General features: G+C 40.5%; 1 protein-coding gene across 7 annotated transcripts in view; it reads left to right on the top strand.

The window, feature by feature from the left end:
- Positions 1–15,598, top strand: part of arid4b (AT-rich interaction domain 4B) — a 171,713-nt gene extending 156,115 nt beyond the window's left edge. For 3 of the 7 annotated variants that reach the window (XM_053679560.1, XM_053679557.1, XM_017463397.3), the window contains 7 exons: positions 37–223; positions 2,461–3,654; positions 4,176–4,289; positions 4,558–4,785; positions 4,932–5,078; positions 12,519–12,558; positions 14,305–15,598. In XM_053679560.1, the coding sequence (XP_053535535.1) occupies positions 37–223; positions 2,461–3,654; positions 4,176–4,289; positions 4,558–4,785; positions 4,932–5,078; positions 12,519–12,558; positions 14,305–14,527 (2,133 nt within the window). In that variant the 3' untranslated portion in view covers positions 14,528–15,598. Of the gene's footprint in view, positions 1–36; positions 224–2,460; positions 3,655–4,175; positions 4,290–4,520; positions 4,786–4,931; positions 5,079–12,518; positions 12,559–14,301 lie in introns of those variants that run through there. The other 4 variants (XM_053679558.1, XM_017463398.3, XM_053679559.1 and 1 more) reach the window with 3 other exon arrangements.
- The last annotated feature ends 6,402 nt before the right edge of the window (positions 15,599–22,000 follow it).

The following is a 22,000-nucleotide window of genomic DNA, read 5'->3' as shown; positions in this document are numbered from 1 at the left end:
ATTGGGACAAAATGTTCTTTTCTTCTTTTTGTTTAGAACAAAAATGAAAGAGACCGAATAGAAAATTTAAATGACAGAGAAGACCTTCCTCCTACAAACAGATCGTCAAAACCTGTCTCTGGCAATGATGATTTTCCCAAAATGGAAGAATTTATAGATGCAGATGTCCAGAAGAGTCCTGTTAAATCCCTTAAGATCACCTCCAATCTCAATGGCCTTCAAGGTAAGTTCTGAGATGCTGGTCATCATTTGCACTGCATGCTTTATTTAACCTTTAACTGTTTTAGTCCCCTACATTTGTTTGTAACATCACGGGCTATAAACAGGAATAAACATATCTTGGCAAGGAAGTCAGTTTACTTGAATGTAAAAGGACAGTAGGTGTGACAAACGAGTTTGTTTCTGGTAGTCCTTAGTTTTGCTTTGTGCCATCGAGAATTATTGGCATGCTTCATGAAAATAAGGATAAATAAGTAAAGCACATTTAAGTACAGATATTTTTGACATTGTATAGTTTTATTTTATTTTTTAATTGTGCATTTTATTTGCATTTTATTATATTTCTAAGCTATCATGCTTGCCCTAGAGAAAATAACATTGTTCAATTCAACACTGAGTCTCTTCCTATACTAACAAAGTTGAAGACGCATGTACATGGAACTTCTTTTAAACATAAGCATGGCGTATGCTAAATCTTCAGTCAGCTGCATATTTTATTAATAGCATATAGCTATGTACAGACCAGCCTGCTCTATGTTTATACTGTGGCATTTCTTTTGTCATAATGACTAGTTTTATTTGTCTTAATTTATGAAGAAAATTTTCTCAGTAGTATCCTTAATCCCTCACCTAGTGAACTACAATGATGACATCTTATTGATAGAGACTAGAAAGCACTTCTGTAAGTCACTCTGGATGAAGGCATCTGCTAATTGCTGTAAATGTCAGTAAATAAGCAATTTAAGCTTGACGGTATAATCCATAGATAAAAGTTTGTAATCCCTGAAAATTATTTGATTTGAAGTCGATCAATTGACGTTTACATTAGTTAGTCTTCTTATGCATAAATTTAAACACATGCACACAAACAGATTTCCATGAATACCAAATTAAATGTAAAATTTCATGCAATCAATTTAGCTAATTTTTATGAATGGCAATAATTCTGGAGGGCACTATATATATATATATATATATATATATATAGATAGATGTATTTTAAGGCTTTGAATTTGCAAGCCTTGGAAGCATAGGCCAACAGAAAATAAGAGGGTGCACAATTATTTTTTTTATTTTTTATTTTTTCATACTGTAAAACAAAAATTAATTGGAAGAACTGCGTATTCATTAAAGTAGTGCACTGACCTGGCTCCTAGGCACAACACTTTTGCCTACTCAATATTTTCCATATTGTTGATTGTAGCTCACAGTTGCTAAAAACATCCTAGTTGATATAATCAGGGTCTCATTTATCAAAGCGTGTGTAGTACAAGTTCTAAATTTGTGCGTAAGAAAAATTGGTACATCACACACACGTATGCACAGCTGTATGCGATGGCCATTTGATAAATCCCCACACATTCTAAATTGATGTGCTCATGCACATCCACATTTAATTGCATAAAGAAATGCTCCCAAATTATGTGGTAAATTACTGAACTATTTCCCTTTAAAAAGCACAGTAGCCTGTTACGGACGACATGAAGCATGTCAAAAGATCTATAAACTTCACTATGAACTTCACTGACAATAAAGTAAAGATACTGTGGCATGAACAATGCTTTATTTGGCACTTTTCTGAGTTGTTTGTCTAATATCTAAATACAATAGAAAAATTTGCATATTCATTCAATTTCTGAATAACAAATTTGAGAACTCTCCAATGGCAAGATAATGTCATTTCTGCTCATTTCTACTGCCAGTTTGTAACAGAGGTGGAGTTCTAACTCTCAGCACAGAGTTTCCATTGTTGCCTAAAAACACATTCCCTCTGCAAAGCTGCATTAGCCAAATTTTCAAATAAGGCATAATACCAATCTGTCTTTTAATGTGCCTTACATACAATTGTCATCTGTCCACATCTTGTGAGCAACAAAATCAGTAATTACTCTCAATTATACTGATATGATTAACAATAAGTGGAATAGTCAGTTTACCTGCAATTACTCTTCTAAAACTAGTTCCTGCATACGCATGATCAGGAGCGTGTCGAAGTATACTTACATCCTCACACATAAGCAAAATTTTTAATAAATCCCATTCAATACATAGAAGCATGCGTACGCACGGTTTACGCACAAGAGTATGTGTATACGCGGTTGATAAATGAAGCCCTTGGTTCCCTTCAATATCACTTCATAACAGAGCCACCACTGTTGCTTCATCCTGATTAAGGCAAAAGCCTGCTTTGACAGTTACTTGAGTATTTTGTGTGTATGTGTGTGTGTATGTTTGTAATAGCACCTGAGAGCTCCATAGATCACAGCATACATGAGCAGGATGAGAAAGGTGACCATAATAATGACTGCCCAGTAGGCCAGCTAAGCCCTCAGAGAAGAGCTCCTCCAGAACTCCATTATACAGCCCTACAATGGGAAAGTGAGCCATCCACTGAGGGACACAAAGCATCAGTGAGTATGGGCACTGCAGAGGTATCGTCCAGCCAATACAGTCCAGAAACAAATAAACAGTTAGTAACAGAGGGGGAGGCCTCAAGCATCAGGAGAAGAAAAGCTGATGTAACTACTGAGCATACACATAAAATCCAGTTCAAAGGCAAAACCAGGGGCAGCAAGTTGAGTGATTGGCTGTCAGAGAGTTCACTTAAGAAGCTGGAAGAGAGAAACATTGGTCCCCGGGATGGAGGCATGCAGTCCAGCAGCAGTTCTGAGGATGAGGGTGGTCCTCTAATGGAATCCCAGGCCAAAGAAGAGCTACTAATGCACCACAAAGCCAAGGGTGTGCCCTCAAAGAAGTACAATGGCCTGAAGGAAAAGGCCAAGGGTGGCCGGTCTTCAACATTCTGGGAAATCCCTGACAAGCGAGCTAAAATTACCTCTGGAATGGACGACAGGACACCTGGCTGCCGTACCAAAGGCCAGAAGGATGTATGGTCCAGTATTCAGGCTCAGTGGCCTAAGAAAACCCTCAAAGAGCTGTTTTCTGATTCAGACACTGAAGCTGCAAATTCTCCTCCTCCAGTGGTACCTGGCCTGAGTGATCCTGAGCCAGAGCGCGAGCAGAAAAGTGAAAAACCTGACGAGCCACAGGAGAGCCAAGAGAACAACCAGGAGTATCCCAGCAGTGGAAGCAATTCCATCCTCAACACACCACCCACCACGCCAGAGTCTGCTGAGGTCTTGCATGAAATGCACTCATCCTCACCACCCCCTCAGAGTTCTGTCCTGGCATCCTGCTCTCCAGCCACATCCTCACCAGCTGGGCCTTTGATTGAGGAGTGTGTTGGTGGGCGCAGTGAGTCTGACACTAGTACGGTAGAGATGGATACTGTGAGCTGTGAGTTTCACATGCTTCCTCAGGAAGAGCAGTCAGGATCCTCCTCCAAAGCTTTTGACGCAAACCTGTCCAGCAACAGCAGCTGTAGCCTGAGTTTGAGCAGCAGCAGTCAGCAGGAGAGTGAGCAGAAAGCCAAAGGTAGGCAGTAAATTAAAATTTTTTATTTTTTTTATTTTTTTTTTTTACACATTTTTATTTTCGTAGCATTGCTGCCTCACAGCTTCAGGGTCCTGGGTTTGATTCTGAGCTCAGGTTACTGACTGTGCAGAGTTTAAGTTCTCCAATGTTTACATTGGTTTCCTTCAGGTTCTCTTGTTTCCTCCCACTGTCCAAATACATTGCAGTAGGTGGATTGGCAATGCCAATGTAGATTGTGTGTGTGTGTGTGTGTGTGTGTGTGTGCATGTCCCACCTTGTGCCTAGTGTTGCCGATATTGGCTCTGGAATTGCCATGTCCCTGACCAGCACAATGCGGTTAATGCATGAATGAATGAATGAATGAAAAAAGTAATAAACATATTTTGCTGATCAGTATTATACAGTAGGTTTGGTTTCAAGTACTCAGTAAGCTACTTCAATAAACCCTCCATCAATTCTTAAAAAGATTGAGCATGTAACCTTATTGTTGCTTCTCTCTTGCTTGCTGGTTCATTACCTAGTCTCATCATCTAATCAGAAGCGGCATAAAGACTCCCAGGGAGGTGGAGCATCAAAGAAACACAAACAAAGTCACAAGACCTTGAACTTGCATCCCAAAACGAACCACAAAACAGGTAACATCAATAACACAATTAACTGTTTAAATTTGTTGCAAATTTTGGTGTAAATATTGATTAACAGGACATTTTTTTGTTGTTGTTTCTATAATCCTCTGCATGCACAACAGAGAGAGAATAATAATAATAATAATAATAATAATAATAACAATTCACTGTGAAAGATTACACATTGGGATAATGAACAGTTCAGGCATTTAAGCTATGTAAAAACTAATTTTACATCAGGCCCAATCAGGTGTAAGAAGCACTTCTTACTCTCTAGCCAACAGCAGTGACAGTGAGGACCAATGTCTCAGTGTGAGCGCTGCCAAATCATTTATCTCCAAGAGCAGCACACAGGACATGAAGGCCATAACTCTACCTAAGGGCTCTGCTCGGACACCATCATCCCATAAATACCACAAACATGGGGACGCTGAGCATCTGCATCCCAAAGAACAGCATAGCAGCAGCCGGGGTTCCCGCACTTACAAGTGGAGTTTTCAAATGTGTGAGTAATTTACGCAGTTCAACGTAATCACTTTAAGGACTTCAATGAAATCCCCCTATTAGCTTAGTGAATTCTGTCATCAGATTGTTGATGTTAAATGCATTCATATATTTGGCCTTATTTCTCTTTCAAACCTGCTTTTGTAGCTGATTTAGAAAAGATGAGTAGTCTAGAGAAGATAGCATTCCTTCAGGAGAAATTGCAAGACATCAGGAATCACTATCTCTTGCTCAAATCCGAAGTGGCCTCCATTGACAGAAGACGGAAACGTATGAAGAAAAAGGAAAGAGAAAGTAAGTTTTCAGTAAAGAATATTTTTGGCTTTAAAAACTCAGTAGTAGTTGTAGTAGAATGAGTCTGTACATTTTCCTGATTTCCAGAGTTTTGAGGATTAAGGTAGAAAAGTTAAAATGCTTCTCTCTAAAATGCTTATGCGATATACATCATTAGGTAAGTAGGCTTATATTGTTGTTCCTCTCATAACAAAGAGATATAAAGTTAGGATCAAATTACAGTCATCTCTGAAACTATTGGAACGGCAAGGCCAATTCAGTTGATTTTGCTGTTAAAAAGTGAAGACATTTGGATTTGAGTTTTTAAAAAAAAAAAAAAACGTGAATAAGAGAAGAAAGTTTATGCATTGGTGGGAGGTGCATGGGAGTTGTGGATGGTCTGAACAACTGCTGGATCACACAGCCTTAGTAATGGTTCTGGGCCTTCAGAGGCCAGACCCAAAGTTGCAGACGGGATGGGTTTGGGTGCCAGATTTGACCCTCCAGCTGTGAGAGGAGATACCTCCTCACAGGGAGGCACCAAGGCTTCTTGTACAATAATCTGTGTAATATTGGAAACCACACCCTCCATGGCCATTTGGGGGCTACTAGTAGCACCTTGTGATTGCCCCTGAGGATCCTGTCTAGGGAGGGCAGTATCAGCGGTAGTGGAGGGAAAGCACACAGCAGTCAATTTGGCCACACATGGGCCAGCGCCTGGTGGCCCAAGGGGCTTGTTGGTTCTCCCAGTGAAAACCAAGGGGGACAGTGTGTCGTTAGCAGTGAGGTGAGAAGGTCCACCTCTGCCCTGTCATGTCTGTGCCAGATTGCTTGCACTTCTTTGATGTGTATCTTCCATTCGCCAGGGTGGAGGCTGTGCCAGCCTAAGGGAACCCCCTGGGTAAAATATGCTCTTCTCCTCCATGGGTGTAGGCACCCTAGGCCACTGGCAGTGATTCTGACCAGCTTGTGCCTGTGTTGTGTGGGATGCAAGCCGAGGTCATTCAGCCAGATCTGGAGATTCCGTAATGACAGAAGGCCCAAAAGGACCCCCGATGAGGCTGCTGTGAGAATTCCTGGCAGTCTCAGAAATGCTTTGAGGACCAGAGCCCTGCCTCTTCTGAAGTGACTGATGAGCTGGAGGATGTTGTTGACTCGATGTTGAGAGCGGGTAGCCATCATCAACTGTGAGTCCAACTGGGCATCAGTGAGCTCCTTCCATAATTCACTGTAAGCCCTAGCTTGGTAACATGGGAGTCCAGCAGTGCTGATTCTCTGAGGGCATCTACCCTTGACTGGGAATAGATCAACCAGTCATCCCGGTACGGGAAAATTCGAATCCCCCTGGCCTGTAATGGAGACAATGCTACTGTTACACACCTGGTGAAGACCCTCGGTGCCAGTGAAATCTTGAACGGGAGCACACAAAACTGGTAAGCCCTTCCCTTGAGGGCGAAACGGAGAAATTGCCTGTGCTGGGGCGCGATTGGAGCGTGAAAATACCGATGATTGAAACCAAGCGTACTGCCTGATGCCATGCAGCACGTCCACTGTACGTAGCATGTGGAACTTGAAACGCTCGGTTTCTGTTCAGAGGTCTTAAATCCAGAATGTGGCGAAATCTTTCTTTGCGATAATAAAATAAGTGGAATAGAATCCACTGTTCTGTAAAGCACTGTCTAATTGCTCGATGGCACCCTTCTTCAGGAGAGCCCAGACCTCCTGGCGTAGGGCCAGAGCCTTGTTTGGGTCCTTGACTAAGATCACTTTGACTCCCTGTAACCTCTGTGGTCGACGTCTCAATTGAATGTTGTAGCCCTGTGACAAGGTTGATACAACCCAGGGGTCTGATGCAAGTGCTTCCCAGCATCTGAACTACTGGTTGGTGAAGCACCCAACCACGGGACAGTCATTGTCTACCCCTTCGCCTTATAATTTCTGGAGGGGTGACGGCGCAAAGTCTAGCCTCGCTGTGCCAAGCGAGGGGGCTGGGGGGGGGTTGGCTGACAAAATCTTTCTGGGCATTGTGTTCTCGGCTGGGTATTTGGCTGTGGTATGTACTGAGCTGTATTTGTTGCCTCAGGGGGCCTCTGTCCAGCGGGGTGTTCATGATGCAGACTAGCAAACTGTTGTCTGGCCTGTGTAACCTGTAGGCTGCGCTCCAGGGCTTGCTGTGCAGCCAGGCCAAACAGTTCCCCAGGAATAGCAGGGAGAGAGCGGAGGGCTCTCCTGCAGGGTTCCAAAGGTGGAGACTGGGCCAGCCATATTTGGCGTCGGGCGAGGGTTAACGAAGACATTAGCCTCCCCAACTCCTTGGTCATATAGGCGAATGCCTGCAAAGAGGTGTCACTCAGACTCTGGGCAGAAGGGTCAACCTCCGAAGCCTGCAATGTCTGGGACAGGGCCAGCATAGGGTGTGACATGGAATTCCCAATACGTCCCATACGTGCTGCTCTGTCATAGATTCTCACAATGAAGTCATCTGACAACTGGCACTGTGGCCGGGGGTAGCATGCATCGGGCCGAAGTGCTTCATCAGGTGATAGCACAAGGGTGGCAACATATATATTGTGCATGCGGTCAAGGCCATGGTCGGATGCATCCTGCATATTAATTAGTGCTCTACAGTCTGTTGGTAGATGAGAGAAACATCTGGGGTCTGCCAGCACCTCTGCAGCTCCTCAGTATATGGAGCTGAGGGTGGGACACGGAGCTGCGGACTGAGAGGTCTTCCTGAAAAAAGTGCTCTGAGGAGTCACCCAGACAGGTGCTGCATCTAATTCCAGATGTGCCAAGGCCAGTTATACCACAGGCCTGACTGATGTCTGACTGGTCTCCAAGCCCTTCAGTGTACTGTGGCTTGTCCCCTGGGAATTGGGATGAGATGAATTGGAGCACTCACCTGCCCCCTCCTCGTCATAACCTCCCCCGATAACTACTCTCTCCGAAGCCCTAGTGAAGAGTGCATCCTCCTCCTGGGTCTCAAAGGCTGGTGACAGTATTGAGGCAGCACCCTGGGAGGAGACTGCTGTGCAGCTGCAGCAGGACCACTAGCAGGCTGTGCACTGGGTGGCTGCAGATTAGGGAGCAGAGCCTTAATCTCTGCAAATTCAGAAGCCAAGGTGTCTACCTTCTGGGCTAGGGGATCTACCTTTCTGAGTTTCCCCTTCCCCCTGTGAATCGGTCTTACGGCACTTATGAGAGCTGGGAGACATGTTCTGTGTAGGATATGGTTGAGTGCCCAACCTGCCCTCTAGCTGGGACAGCCTGGCTGCCCATGCTGCTAAGCTCATGGAGCTGCAGTTCATGCATGGCATCTCCGTCAATCCCTCTCTTATGTGGTCAACCCCCAGGCAAGAGGGACATCTCTCATCGCCATCCTCTAGTTCCAGAGGGGCCAGTAATTACTATCCACATGGTTTTTAGCATGTGACCACTTTGCCAGGTGGTAATTGAGCACAAAGAGAGAAATATATAAACTTTGCCGTATCTCTGCAAAAAATTAAAGAAATCCACAAACTAAATCACGGGGACCAAAAGCAATCCTCCATTTTGATCACCCCCTTCAGTGTGCGTTGTGTAGCCTCTTCTACCACAACCAGTCAATTATGTGAATTAAACAATAACAATATTGGGGAATAATCCCTCTATGATAACTATGCACTATGATGCAGTATGGTGCAGTTAAGAGCGAACATGCTCACAATATAGCCAATAATTAAGTAAACTGACAAACTAAATCACGGGGATGAAACACAATTCAATGAATCCCAGTCGGGGTTCGTTGCTTACCAACAGTGTGCTTTCAAAAATGAAACAACCAAAATCGTGGGGAATAACTCCACATTACATATAAACAGAAAATTACGGGAGGGGATTCCAACCCGATCTCAAGTATTTAGCATTGTATTAGCGTTAAAGCAAGAAACACCAAACTGAAAATGAACTGTAAACTGCTGATTGCCGAATTAGAGTGTGCCCACTCCTAAACGGTGTTGATAGCAGAGTCACTTTCCTCTTGCTGGATAGCATATATCTGAAGTTAAATAATCACAAAAACACTAACCACAGTCTTTCGAGAACGACAGTTTGTAGCTCCAATCCTACTTTGGGTTACAAGACTACCAGCGGTGCGTGCGCTCCTGAAACCTGCTTACCAATGCGAGAAGATAACAAGAGGTCATTTCCAGGCCCTTTAGTACCGGGGCCAAAGGGACACGTCACCCAGGTCACAGGTGACTTTGTTGATATAAACACTCGACCTGCACGTACACGTGATGGACATCCAGGTGCTGAAAAAGCACCACCCCTGGCGGTCAGTAGAAATGAAATAGAGCCTTTTGTATCAGACTACCCAATTTGTAGGTGAGCAAAAATATGGAAATATGTTACTGACCAGTGTTTCTTTTTACCAAGGTGTCCTTTTAGAATTATTTTTTTAAAACAATAAATAGCTCAGAACATCTACTCTTGGTTTTATCCTTCAGTTTCACCCGTGAAGACTGCATTTATTGTTAAAAAGAATAAGCCAATATGAAGATCAGAGAGCTGTATATGGTAGAAAAGCAAGCCATTTTGAAGCTGAGAAAAGAGAGAAAATCAATCAGAGGCATAGCACAAACATTGGGCATAGCCAGTACTACAATTTGGAATGTCCTGAAAAAGCAAGATGACATAAACATTGTGAAAGCTGTGAAGAAAAAGCCAAAAACAACAGTCATTTACATCACTAACAACCTCCACGGGACAGGGGTGAAGGTATCACAATCCACCATTTGAAGAAGATTTGAGAGCAGAAATATAGAGGCCATACCACAAGATGCAAACCACTCATCAGCAGTAAGAATCAGAACCAACATTAACTTCTGCCAAAGTGATGGAAAGGCCAAAATGTGGAGTAAGAAAGGATCTACTCATGATCCAAAACATACAGGCTCATATGTGAAACATGGTGGAGGTAGTATCATGGCTTGGCCCTGCATGGCTGCTTCTGGAACAGGCTCATTAATCTTTATTGATGATGTAACTCATGAAGCTAGCAACAGAATGAATTCACATTTTGTCTGCCAATTTGACAGCAACAGAATGAATTCACATTTTGTCTGCCAGAGAAATGCATCCAAGTTAATTAGGAGGAACTTTATCATTCAACACAACAATGATCCAAAACACACTGCCAATTCAACAAAGTATTTATCGGGGGAAAAAGTGGAAAGTTTTATCCTAGCCAATTCAATCACAAGACATTAACCCGGTTGAGCATGCATTTCACCTCTTGAACAGGAAACTGAAGAGAGAAGGCCCCCCCCCAAAAAAAAAACCAAAAAAAAACAAAACAAACAAACAACAACTGAAAGAGGCTTCCGTAAAATCCTGGAAAAGCATCACAAAGAAGAAACCAACAATTTGGTGGTATAAATGAGTCGCAGGCTTTATGCAGTTATTGCAAGCAAGGGATATGCAACCAAATAGAATGTGTGTTATTTAATGTACTTAAAGACATTAATGTACTTTTTAAAATACTTTTGCCTACCTAAAAAATGGGTGTTCTGATACAAATATTTCTATGTTTTATGTCATCTAAATAAAAAGCTGGAAATAAAAGCTCGTCTCATGTCCATCTTTTGATTTCAAACCCAAATGTCTTTGGTGTATAGCACAAAGAATTAATTGGCCTTGCCATTCCAATAGTTTTGGAAGGGACTGTAAATATAGTTTCCCGAGAATCATGGTGCAACAATTAACATGGGACAGCATGACAAGTCAGAGAAGAGGATAAGTAACACAGAGACAGTCTACATGTCAACAAATATAATAAATACAGACTAAAGTATACAGTAGAGTCTAAATTGTACAATAGACAACAAACTACAGTCCCCTCCAAAAATATTGGCATGACAAGGTCAGTTAATTATTTTTTGTTATATACTGAACACATTTGAGTTTGAGATCAAAAAGATGAGCGTGAAACAATAGATCAGAATTTCAGCTTTCATTTCCTGATACGTTCCAGACATGTCATTTATGTGAGCATTAGTATTGGAACAGATCGTCTTAAAATAAATAACACTTATTATTTGGCTGCATATATATTGCTTGCAATAACTACATCAAGACAGAGACACATTGACATCGCCAAACTGTTGCATTCTTCTTTTGTGATGCTTTTCTGGCTTACCACAACTTCTTTCAGTTGTTGTTTGTTTTGGGGGGCTTCTCCCTTCAGTCCCTTCTGTAGGAGGTAAAATGCATGCTCAGTTCAGTTTTGGTCTGAGTAATCTTTTATTCCAGAAATTTTGTAGTGCATCTTTCTTTGTATTTGCAAAATCCAGCCTGGCCTTCTGATTCTTACTGCACATGAGTGGTTTGCATCTTGTAGTACGGCCTCTATATTTCTGCTCTCAAAGTCTTCTTCAAATGGTGGATTACAAATCCTTCCCTGCTCTGTGGAGCTTGTCAGTGATGTTACTGACTGTTGTCTTGAGGTATTTCTTCCCAGCTCTCAAACAGTTTGTCATCAGCTACTGTTGTTTTCCTTGGTTGACCTCTTCGATGTTTGGTTGTTGGTACACCAGGGGTTTCCTCCTTTTTGAGGACATTTCAAATTGTTGTATTGACTATGCCTAAGGCTTGTGCAATAGCTCTGAACAATTTTCCCTCTTCCCTCTTTTCTCAGCTTCATAATGGCTTGCTTTTCTCCCATATACAGCACTCATGTGTTCGTGTTGGTTTATCCTCTTTAACAAGGGAAGATATTCAGAGCTATTAATTGTTTAAACAATCAATCGAACACTTTTGAGTCACATTTTCCAATATTTTTCATCACTTGAATAATAGGTGGGTTCAAACAGAAGTTGTCTTGTTCTAAGTTAGATATAGATGTAAATATCAGAAAATAAAAGCTGAAATTTTGACCTATCATCTCATATTCATCTTATTTAATTTCAAACCAAAATGTCTTCAATTAATAGCAAAATCAAAAGAATTGGCCTTGCTGTTACAATACTTTCAGAAAGGACTGTATATTGTTAAGGTTGTATTTTAGCTTTCACTGTAGGCTATAATGAACATTTCCTTAATGCATGAAATAAAACAATAAGTGCAATAATTTAATTTCTATATGTTGCTCTCTATAATCGAAATTCCTCACCAGAAATCCTAAAACAGATCTCCATTTAAGCATATAAAAATATGCAAGAGTTGATGAGTATGCTTTTCAGGGCAGAATATAGATCCAGAAAAGTAACAGGAACAGTTACACCACTGATACCAGGGCATAAAAAAAATCCAGTCAGGATTAATAATTAGGCCTAGGCCACCAATTGTATTTACTGGAACACAAAGGAAAAGTAGTCATTAGGGTGTCCTAGAACTACAGGGTGGTTAATAAAAATGTAGCTGTTGGCTGAACAATTATTTTTGAAAAATCCTACTTCATCTCTACGTTTTAATCATCCGCAGATTTTGCAAGCGGTAATTTAGGGTGGAGCTATGCACACAGGTGAGAGTATGAACTCCTCTTAAAGAGACAGTTCAGTACATTTTGTGGCTTCATGCACTAATGCAATTGAATTAACCTGGAATTAGTATTAACCATTTTAGAACACTGAAAAGTTCTGTTAATATACCTATAATCTTTATTTATTTGTTCAACACGTCAACTTTAATATACGTTCTCCATAATTAACATAGGATACAAACACGTTGCCCCAGCCTCTCACTGCTGAAGTTGCACTGCTAGAGAACAGTGGAGAGTAAACTAAGGATAACCAGGCCCAGGGCTATGATATGGCAATGGTAGCATCAGCAACTAAGTTCCCACATAACTGGACCAGACAGATTAGAAAGAAGAAAAAAAACATTGGCTATAGGCTCAGTAATTTTCAATATTTTTTTTTTTTTTTTTTTTTTTTTTTTTTTTAAATGTACTATGTGAATTTTCGAAAGCTAAACATAATCACTCGTCAAAATGGATGGAAACATCAGTAGATGCTATCTAACTGTTGTTGGGACCAGAGAAGGGGAAACAACTGTGATTCTTGTAGGTTTTTAGCAAGTGGGGGAGTAGGCCACTGCTTTTGAGCTACATGAAAAAACACTTTGAATAACAAAGTATCTTTGCATTCTTTGCAGGCAGACTAGCTTATGTCCTCCTTTTTTCCTCTGAATGGTATTGCCTGTTATTACAGAGGTTGAGTATATTCACATCGTAAGCTGTGACCAATGCCAGCAACTGGAGTTAAGGAGGATGTGTCTGCTCTGTCTCACACATCCCTGATAGCTGCTCCACCAGTTCATCCCAGGTGGCACCAGATTCCTCTAGGTTTCTTTCTAACTATCTGTTGGGTAACTCGGCAGACTTGGAGAGTAGAGGGTCCTCCTCGTTCCACTATTGCTTGTCTGAGCATTATTCTAACAAACATCACACGTATTTCAAAAGTTGACTGTTTGAGCTCATGGCAAAATTCATGTGCATCAGGTGGCATCTGAGCTTTCCTTGGCTATTCCAAAGTAGGGCAGGCATTGTAATGTTCTTTCTTATGTAGAGAAAATCCACAGCACCGAGGACGGGAGCAAATGCCTATTTTATTAAAGCCAAGATTTGGCTAGACCACAAGCTCCATTAGTTTAGAGACTCATAAGCTAGTTTAGAGACCTGCCACAGCAGGATAGAAAGTTGACGGAAACTCTGAAAAGCAGTGCCCCTGTGGACTCACCAAATAAAAGATGTTTGTTGTTATAACACAATGGAGCAAGTAGCTGATTGAAAATTTTTAATGTATCAAAAGCTTTTGCGAACTAGCTAGGCAAGCTAGAACACATTGAACAAATGTGGGACAGCAAAAGGAATAAGCATTGGGCTGCACCTCACGGTGGTCTTTGCTTGATGAAGAGCAAAAGTTATGTTATAGGTTATATAGCTGGTACAACCCTTTACATCACCAGGTGTCATATGCATGTCCTACGAGATCATACAGCCACAACTGAGCAGAAAATTGTCCAGTTTCTTAAGGTTTCCTAAAAAAGGGGAATCGTCTATAAAAATGATGCAATTCCTACGTTTCACCCAGTACAGATATCAATAACCTCAAATTAAAGTTGAAATTCTGCACAAAACTGACCTATTGTCACTGTGCAAGTACTTATTTGGTGATTTTGTATCTCTTAAATGTGTTATTTTCCATCTCCAATAACATTGCTTTGAAAGTGCAGCAAATTTTAAACTTGAGTACTTTCACTTAAGCAGGTGCAGCAGCAGTGTTGTACTCCTCTTCTTCCTCACCATCATCCAGCTCACTGACAGCAGCTGTTATGTTGACACTTGCCGAGCCCACAGTCTCCGGCTCCTCACAGAACTCTGGGGTCTCGCTGGAGTGCAGGTGATGGGAAAAATCGTCTTGCAGCAAATGGCACTTAACCAGCATCCAGCTAAGCCTGTGGCATTCCCCCATGCTATGGGACAAAACTAACGCTGATGAATAGAGTCACCTGACCTGAGGCACAAAAAACTGAGCGGATTCAAAATGGAGCCAGACAACAGGAAGCACTATTTTCTATTGACAACTGTTTCCTCTGCAAGCTAAATACACTCAAGTGTACTTTTTTCCTGATAAATTGGGTGGAATAGGGTGTCAGAATGCATGCAACAGTCTTTTTACATGTTTTAAGTTCTGAGCAATAAACATGCACATGTAGAATATATCCTTTCTGTGAAGTGTCAACAATACTGCATTTATAGACTGGAATAACAGTGAATTAGTTCTTTGTGTCTGTCTATCTCCTATTAAGACAAGAATGACTTAAAGTCCTGCATTCATAAATTAAATAAATTGTGGTGCTCTGTAAAAATGTCTCTCACTCTTATGCAACGCGCTTTACCTTTATGTTTCCTTGAAAATGTTACTACTCAATTAGTTGGTTTGGTCTGCTATTCCCTGACCAGGAAAAAGCTTACCATGATGTAGATCTTTATTCATAATGAAAAAAATGTATGTGCAAAATACTGAAGTTGCCTCCAGTGTTTCCCCATTGTTCTATAACTTGCAGATCTATACTGGATGGCTACAAGTATGGAATCATATGCCTTTGTAATACATTTGTATATTGAGAGGTGTGTTTTGAGGTGACCTATTTACTATCTTGCACTGGTTATAATATTCTACTTTTTTTGTACAGTTTATACTTTTAACTGTATTGTCTGTGTATGATGGTGGTAAAACCATTTTTCTTTTCTTTTTTTATTATATGGCTTTTTGTGGCACACTTAAGTTTCAGATTTAGTTTTTATATTGTTGCACATGCTTTTTCTTTCCTGTTTTGTCTGTATCTCCTTTTAGTTCTCGTGCTTAGCTTTTTAATGTGCTTTTAAAGTATTTTTCAATCTGTACATGGACTGTAAAGTTTGAGACCATGTATAACAGTGCAAATGTGACAAATTAAGTTGTATTTATCAAGTACATCAGATGATGGAAATTGTGTAATTTATTGTACAAATGTAAGCAGAAAAACACCAGTTTTAAATAAATGCCAATAGTTTGTGAGTTCTAATTGTAATTTTGTTATATATTAAAATTTGCATATGCATATTTGCATATTTTATACACTGCCCTGCAATGGACTGGGATCCCATCCAGGGTGTATTACTGCCTCAAAAACAGTGCTCCTGAGATAGCCTCCAGATCAATGTCACCCTGAGCATTAGTCACTCACACACTCTCACTCACACACAGAGAGAGAGAAAGAGAGAGGGTGAGAAGGTCTACAATTCACATTGTCTTTTAGTCTAGGCGTGCCTGCTCATACTACTCTGTCCACTGTAAAACAATCTTAGGTGTTGTCTCAGTAACTCGATAGTTTCAACAGCTAACTTTTGCCTACAACTTGGTGGCTTAGTGGTTAGCATGTTCACCTCACACCTCCAGGGTCGGGGGTTTGATTCCTACCGTGACCCTGTGTGTGCGGAGTTTGCATGTTCTCCCCATTCTGCGGGGGTTTCCTCCCCCAGTCCAAAGACATGCATGGTAGGCTGATTGGCATGTCCAAAGTGTCCGTAGTGTATGAATGGGTGTGTGAATGTGGATGTGTTTGTGTGCCCTGTGATGGATTGGCACCCTGTCCAGGGTGTACCCTGCCTTGTGCCCGATGCTCCCTGGGATAGCCTCCAGGTCTCCCTGTGACCCTGAAAAGGATAAAGTGGTATAGAAGATGGATGAATGGATGGATGTTTTCGTGAAAACCCCGCAGTTTTGCTTTATTATTAGTCCATATTCTCCTGTGTTAAGTGTGTTATCTACAGTGACATAAAACCCAGCTATTGCAGGCAAATCCTCAGATATATTTAAATGGAAGGAATAAGTAGAATGCATTTTAATTGAACATTTTTAAAACCTTTTTTTAAAAAGAAATCTTCAAAAAATCTTTTTGCCTTTTTACCTTTCAGACACCTTTAAATGTGAACTCAACCTACCCAGCAAACACAAACGCGCTTTCGACGAAGTCAAGCGAACCCCCGGCGTTTAAATGAAAGCTACAGTTAGTCGAAAAGAGGCTTGATCATGACGAAAAAAAATCACCGATGTCGAATATACGTAGAACAGAAGCTTGAACAATGTTAACATTCTTGAAACGCTATAATACTTTGAAATTATGCGGGGGGGAAAATGATTAATGAAGTTACTGCTGTGCAATTTCAAAGAAATATATCTAGATGTGATTGTTCATTGTTCACTAAGATTTATTTTTATTTATTTTTTATGGGAATACGACATCTCTTGCGTACGAAACTGCACATACGAAATAGAAAAACATACGAAACTAAGAACGCGCATGCCCAGATATTTTCCCTAAACCACGTTGGATTTCATTGTACATATAAGCTATATCTTGAACTGGTATGTTTGTGTTATATATGAATGGATTGTTAAGTAGATCATACTCTAGGTATTTCCATGACGTGTAAAAATGCTGTTTATTTTATATACCTGAATAAAAGATTCTGAAGTCGCAATCCCTTCGTTGCTAATATGTGGTCAAAATCGCGTTTAATAAATACGTAAGTTGATCTGATAGTGGTCGAGATCACACTTGAATGTGAGCGATAATAGAGACACAGAGATCATGCCTGAAACTTACCCCTTAAGTGTCAGAAGAATTCAGATCAATAGTTCAAGAAATAATAATCATAATATCATATTTAAAAAAATAAATAAATAAAAGTCGTATCAAAACCAGCATCAGATTTAGGTATTAACTTTAATAATATAGATAAATATGTGAAGTGATAGGTGAGGAGCTGAGAGAGAGTTGCCCCTCCCCCACAGGGAAAACAACATTTTTTTCCTGCTGAAGTTCATTCTCTCACACAGCTTCATCTGAGTGGAGGAACAGCAGTTCACAGCTGGACACCAACTCAAGGCAAGTAATGTTTTTTCTCCTTATCTTTACACATAGTTCTAAATCTGTTATGTAGTTTAATTAAATTAAATCGTTAAACAGCACTTCAGCTATACAGTTTAAAGAGAAGACAGTTAACTAGCGGTTAGCCCTAAGATTAAATCTACCGAAAATTATTAAAAATGTGAAGTAGAGAGTAGATACTTCTTTTGAGTAAAATTTAACATGTTAAAGTTCAAGGCTCAAGGTTTACTTGTTCCTGTGGACCTTTTTGTTTTTATTTTTAAGCCCATTTCCCCACCAAAATCTTAGCTTTCTAGCTAACATGCTACTGAACAGATTAGTTTAGCACAGCATGAATTTTAGCTAACATGAGCTTAAATGGACATTTCGTCTTTAAATCACAGCATTTTGTCTGAAGTTGTAAATAGCTGATTTTTTTTTTTTTTTTTTTTTTTTTTTTTTTTTTTTTGATGCTTTTTAAAGTTCTCAGTGAACATATTAACACTAGCTTGCTGCTAGCTTAAGTTCAGTGAGTTAGTTACACAAGATGGCGCTGTCTGTCTTACCTCAGGGGCTAAGAGCGCGCGATACTGCTGCCCCTTTCTGACTGAGGTGTTTTATGTGACTTGTTAAGAAGTTGTTTGTCATCAGAATGAGCGTTTTAACCATTTAACAGAGAAGATTTTCTTACCAAAGACATTAAATCAGCTCTTCACTTTATTGTTGTGTGCCTCAGTGTGTTAATTCTGAGGGGTATAATTTAGAAAAACAATTTTTCATGTGTTTCCAGTACTACACATGTACTAAACAGGTGAATATAATAAAAAATACCAAAAATACATTTCCATAGTCTTTATGAGCTCTTGTTTGAATATTAATCACTGAGATTGAAAGTTTACTGTTTTCTGATATGTATGACTTTAATGAATGAGGTGGGCATTCACCCTACTCCACAGGATAACCGGACATTCAATGGCCTAGATGGTGGTGGAGTTTTCACAGAGATGGACTTGTTCCTGGTGTCCACCCCTGTGCGTTCTGTGTGAGTACTTTGTGCTATTTTTGTGAATATTCATAGGTCAGATGCATGACAATTTGTCACATAAATATGTATTCTGTTTTTCATAAATAGTTTGTTCATATTGCAGCTCAATGTTTGTTAATATTGCAGCTCTTACCACGGCCTCTCAAAACTCTCAGGGAGTTAGGGGATCTGAATGTGTCGCATGTCTGAATTTGGTGCCGCAGGAAGTGTTGCAGGAAGCAGTGTCCCTCGAGCTGACGCTATTTTCTTCTAATCTCTATACTTTAAAATGATACTTTTTTATCTTAACAACGTTTACAAATATCACTTATACTATAGATAAAATAATCGTAACCTTGCGCTGTCGCTAAGTTTTATTGGATCTTACAAACATCCGCGACTAGCATCACCTTCCGCGCTAGCATCACCTTACCATTAGCCTTGTTTACATTTCACATTTATCTCATTTACCGCTGTTTTTTAAAGCACATATGTCGGTTGTTTCTCCGCTTTTGAGTGCAGATGAGGACTCGCTCGAGCTGGACATGGTGCTGCTGGAACTGGAGGATGTGGAGAAACAGATCCGTGATCTACTCAACAAGCAGGCCCAGCTGCTGGAGCGAAGAACCGCGCTGGAAACATCTTGTGCTTCTGCCTACTCATCCAAGGTAAGCACGCAGTGTGGTATTACCACTCCCAGCCCCTCTATGCCGTGTGTTTCTCTGTGCAGGGACCGTGCACCCAAGACTTTTCCAGCCGAGGTCTCCGTCACACCGGGGCCGACACACCACGGATCTTGGGTGCACCAGCAGCAAAAGGCGAGAACCATACCCTGGTCGAGGACCTCTCCATCTATGTATTCGAGATCCCAACCAGGAACCGCTTTGCCCCTCTCTGTCAGACCAGACCAAACACTGTGATCTTCGGGGACTCCATTGTGCAAAACGTCGCTTCAACAATGGGTAAGGTGCACACACATTGTTTTTCTGGCGCTCGTGTCCTTGATGTCGCTGCGCAGGTACCTGGGATCCTGAAGAAGGACGAGCGCATTGGAGCGGTCGTGCTGAACATGGGGGCAAATAACATCAGGCTGCGGCAGACGGAGGTTCTGAAGAGGGACTTCGCCAGCTTGATAGAGACGATACGAGGCAGATCACCCACCACGAACATCTCCTCTGGACCTCTTCCCTCATACAGACGTGTAGCTGAAAAGTTCAGTAGACTTCTTGCTTTGAATGACTGGTTAGTTTCTTGATGTAATGAACAGAATCTGCTGTTTGTTAATAACTGAAATCTGTTCTGGGAGCATCCTAGGTTGTTTCGTCCTGATGGCCTGTACCCCAGCAGCCAAGTCACTACACACCAATTGACTGCCTACCATAAGTACATCTTCCTACAATAACAATGTTAATCATATGCAATGTTCAATTAATAGTTCAACACTTGTAGTACATACTATAGAGACTGTGTCTGTTCCCCGAGCTATAAAAATACATAGAAAATTTCGGAATGTTTGTTTTAGTAACCTAATTAACATTAAATTAGATCATACTGAATGCACATCCAGCACCTTTAATCTGAAGCTAGGACTATTAAATATTAGATCTCTTGCGTCTAAGGCTCCTATTGTTAATGAAATCATTACTGATCGGGAATGTAATTTAATGTGTTTAACGGAAACTTGGATTAAACCAAACAAGTACATAGCATTAAATGAAGCCAGTCCTCCTGGATACAGTTATGTACATCAGCCTCGTTCAACTGGTAGAGGAGGAGGTGTTGGTCTCATCCATAGTAAAAATCTAGTCGTCACACAAAAACCTAAGCATAAATTTAATTCTTTTGAAATTCTTTAAACCAGTATAAGTTATGTAGCTACAAAAAAGAAGTCAATTCCTCTAATTACTTTGGAAACCCCCTGGGCCATATATTGAATTTCTTAGTGAATTTGCAGACTTTATCTCAAACCTGGTTGTTTCTGTAGATAAAGCATTAATCGTCGGTGATTTTAATATTCACTTTGATAACCCAGAAGACCCTCTGAGCACAGCGGTTATGTCCATCTTAGATTCAGTAGGGGTCAATCAGAACGTAATCGGACCTACTCATAATGGTGGTTACACTCTTGACCTCATACTAACATACAGATTAAATATAGAAAATATTGTAATTTTTCCACAGTCTGAAGTTGTCTCAGACCATTATTTTATCTCGATCATAATATTTCCACCTCGCCTCACTACCACGTAAGACGTACTTTCACATCAGCTACTGCACCGAGCTTCATAAACAACCTCCTAGAGACATCACTTAGATTTGGATCACCATCTGATCTGAAAGAACTCAATCAGGCGACTGAATGCTTAGAGTCAACACTCCGCTACTCGCTAGATAGAGTGGCTCCATTCAAAAGAAAATTAGAGAGAGAAAAACTAGCACCCTGGTATAACGATAAAACAGACCACTCGACAATTAGAACGTAAATGACGTCAATCCAAACTGGTAATATTTCAAACAGCATGGAAGGAGTGTCTACTCAACTAAAGTCTCTCTCTCCACCTTAATAGGAGATAACAAAAACAATTCTAGATTTCTATTCAACACAGTAGCAAAATTAACTAGGAATAAAATCACTACAGAAAGAAACACACAGTCATTACATCGCAGTAAAGATTTCATGGATTTTTTTCATTCGTAACGTTGAAAATATTAGATGTGAAATTCATGCTATTAAATTAAAACCAGACAGTATAGTAACTAACCCTATAGATGATAATATAGCAATATCAGATCAACGTTTAGAATGTTTTACTCCCTTTAGAGAAACTGAACTAACTACATTAATTTCTTCAGCAAATTCATCAGCTTGCATACTCGATCCTTTACCTACATGTTTCTTTATACAGATTTGTCCTGGAGTAATTGAACCGCTTTTAAATATAATCATTTCTACCCTTAGCAATGGCTATGTACCAGTTATGCTTATACTTGCATAGGAATAACGTTCATGAAATGTATCAGTCAGGATTTAGACCTCATCATAGCACAGAGACAGCGTTAGTTAAAGTAGTAAATGACCTACTACTGGCCTCTGATCAGGGTTGTGTCTCGCTTCTTGTGTTACTTGACCTTTAGTGCAGCTTTTGATACTATAGATCATACTATTCTCCCTGACAGATTAGAAAATGTTGTTGGCATTAAGTGAACAGTCCTCCTGGCTCAGGTCTTATTTGACTGATCGTTATCAGTTCGTAGCTGTAAATGGAGACTTCTCCACGCATACCGAGGTTAAATTTGGTGTTCCACAAGGTTCTGTTTTGGTCCCACTGCTTTTTACTGTATATATGCTACCTCTAGGTCAAATTATTCATAAACATGGAATTAGCTTCCACTGTTATGCTGATGATACACAGTTGTATGTTTGCAACTGAACAATAAACAACAACTGAAGAATAGCGAAAAACTTTGCAACTCTTTTGTAAGTCAACCTTTTTACTGTTCACCCAGAGTTTGAAATTTCAGA

The sequence above is a fragment of the Ictalurus punctatus genome, chromosome 3 (assembly GCF_001660625.3).
Source record: "Ictalurus punctatus breed USDA103 chromosome 3, Coco_2.0, whole genome shotgun sequence".
Classification (NCBI taxonomy): domain Eukaryota; kingdom Metazoa; phylum Chordata; class Actinopteri; order Siluriformes; family Ictaluridae; genus Ictalurus; species Ictalurus punctatus.
Note: the sequence above shows the minus strand (reverse complement) of the source record. Positions and strands in the feature narration are given on the sequence as shown.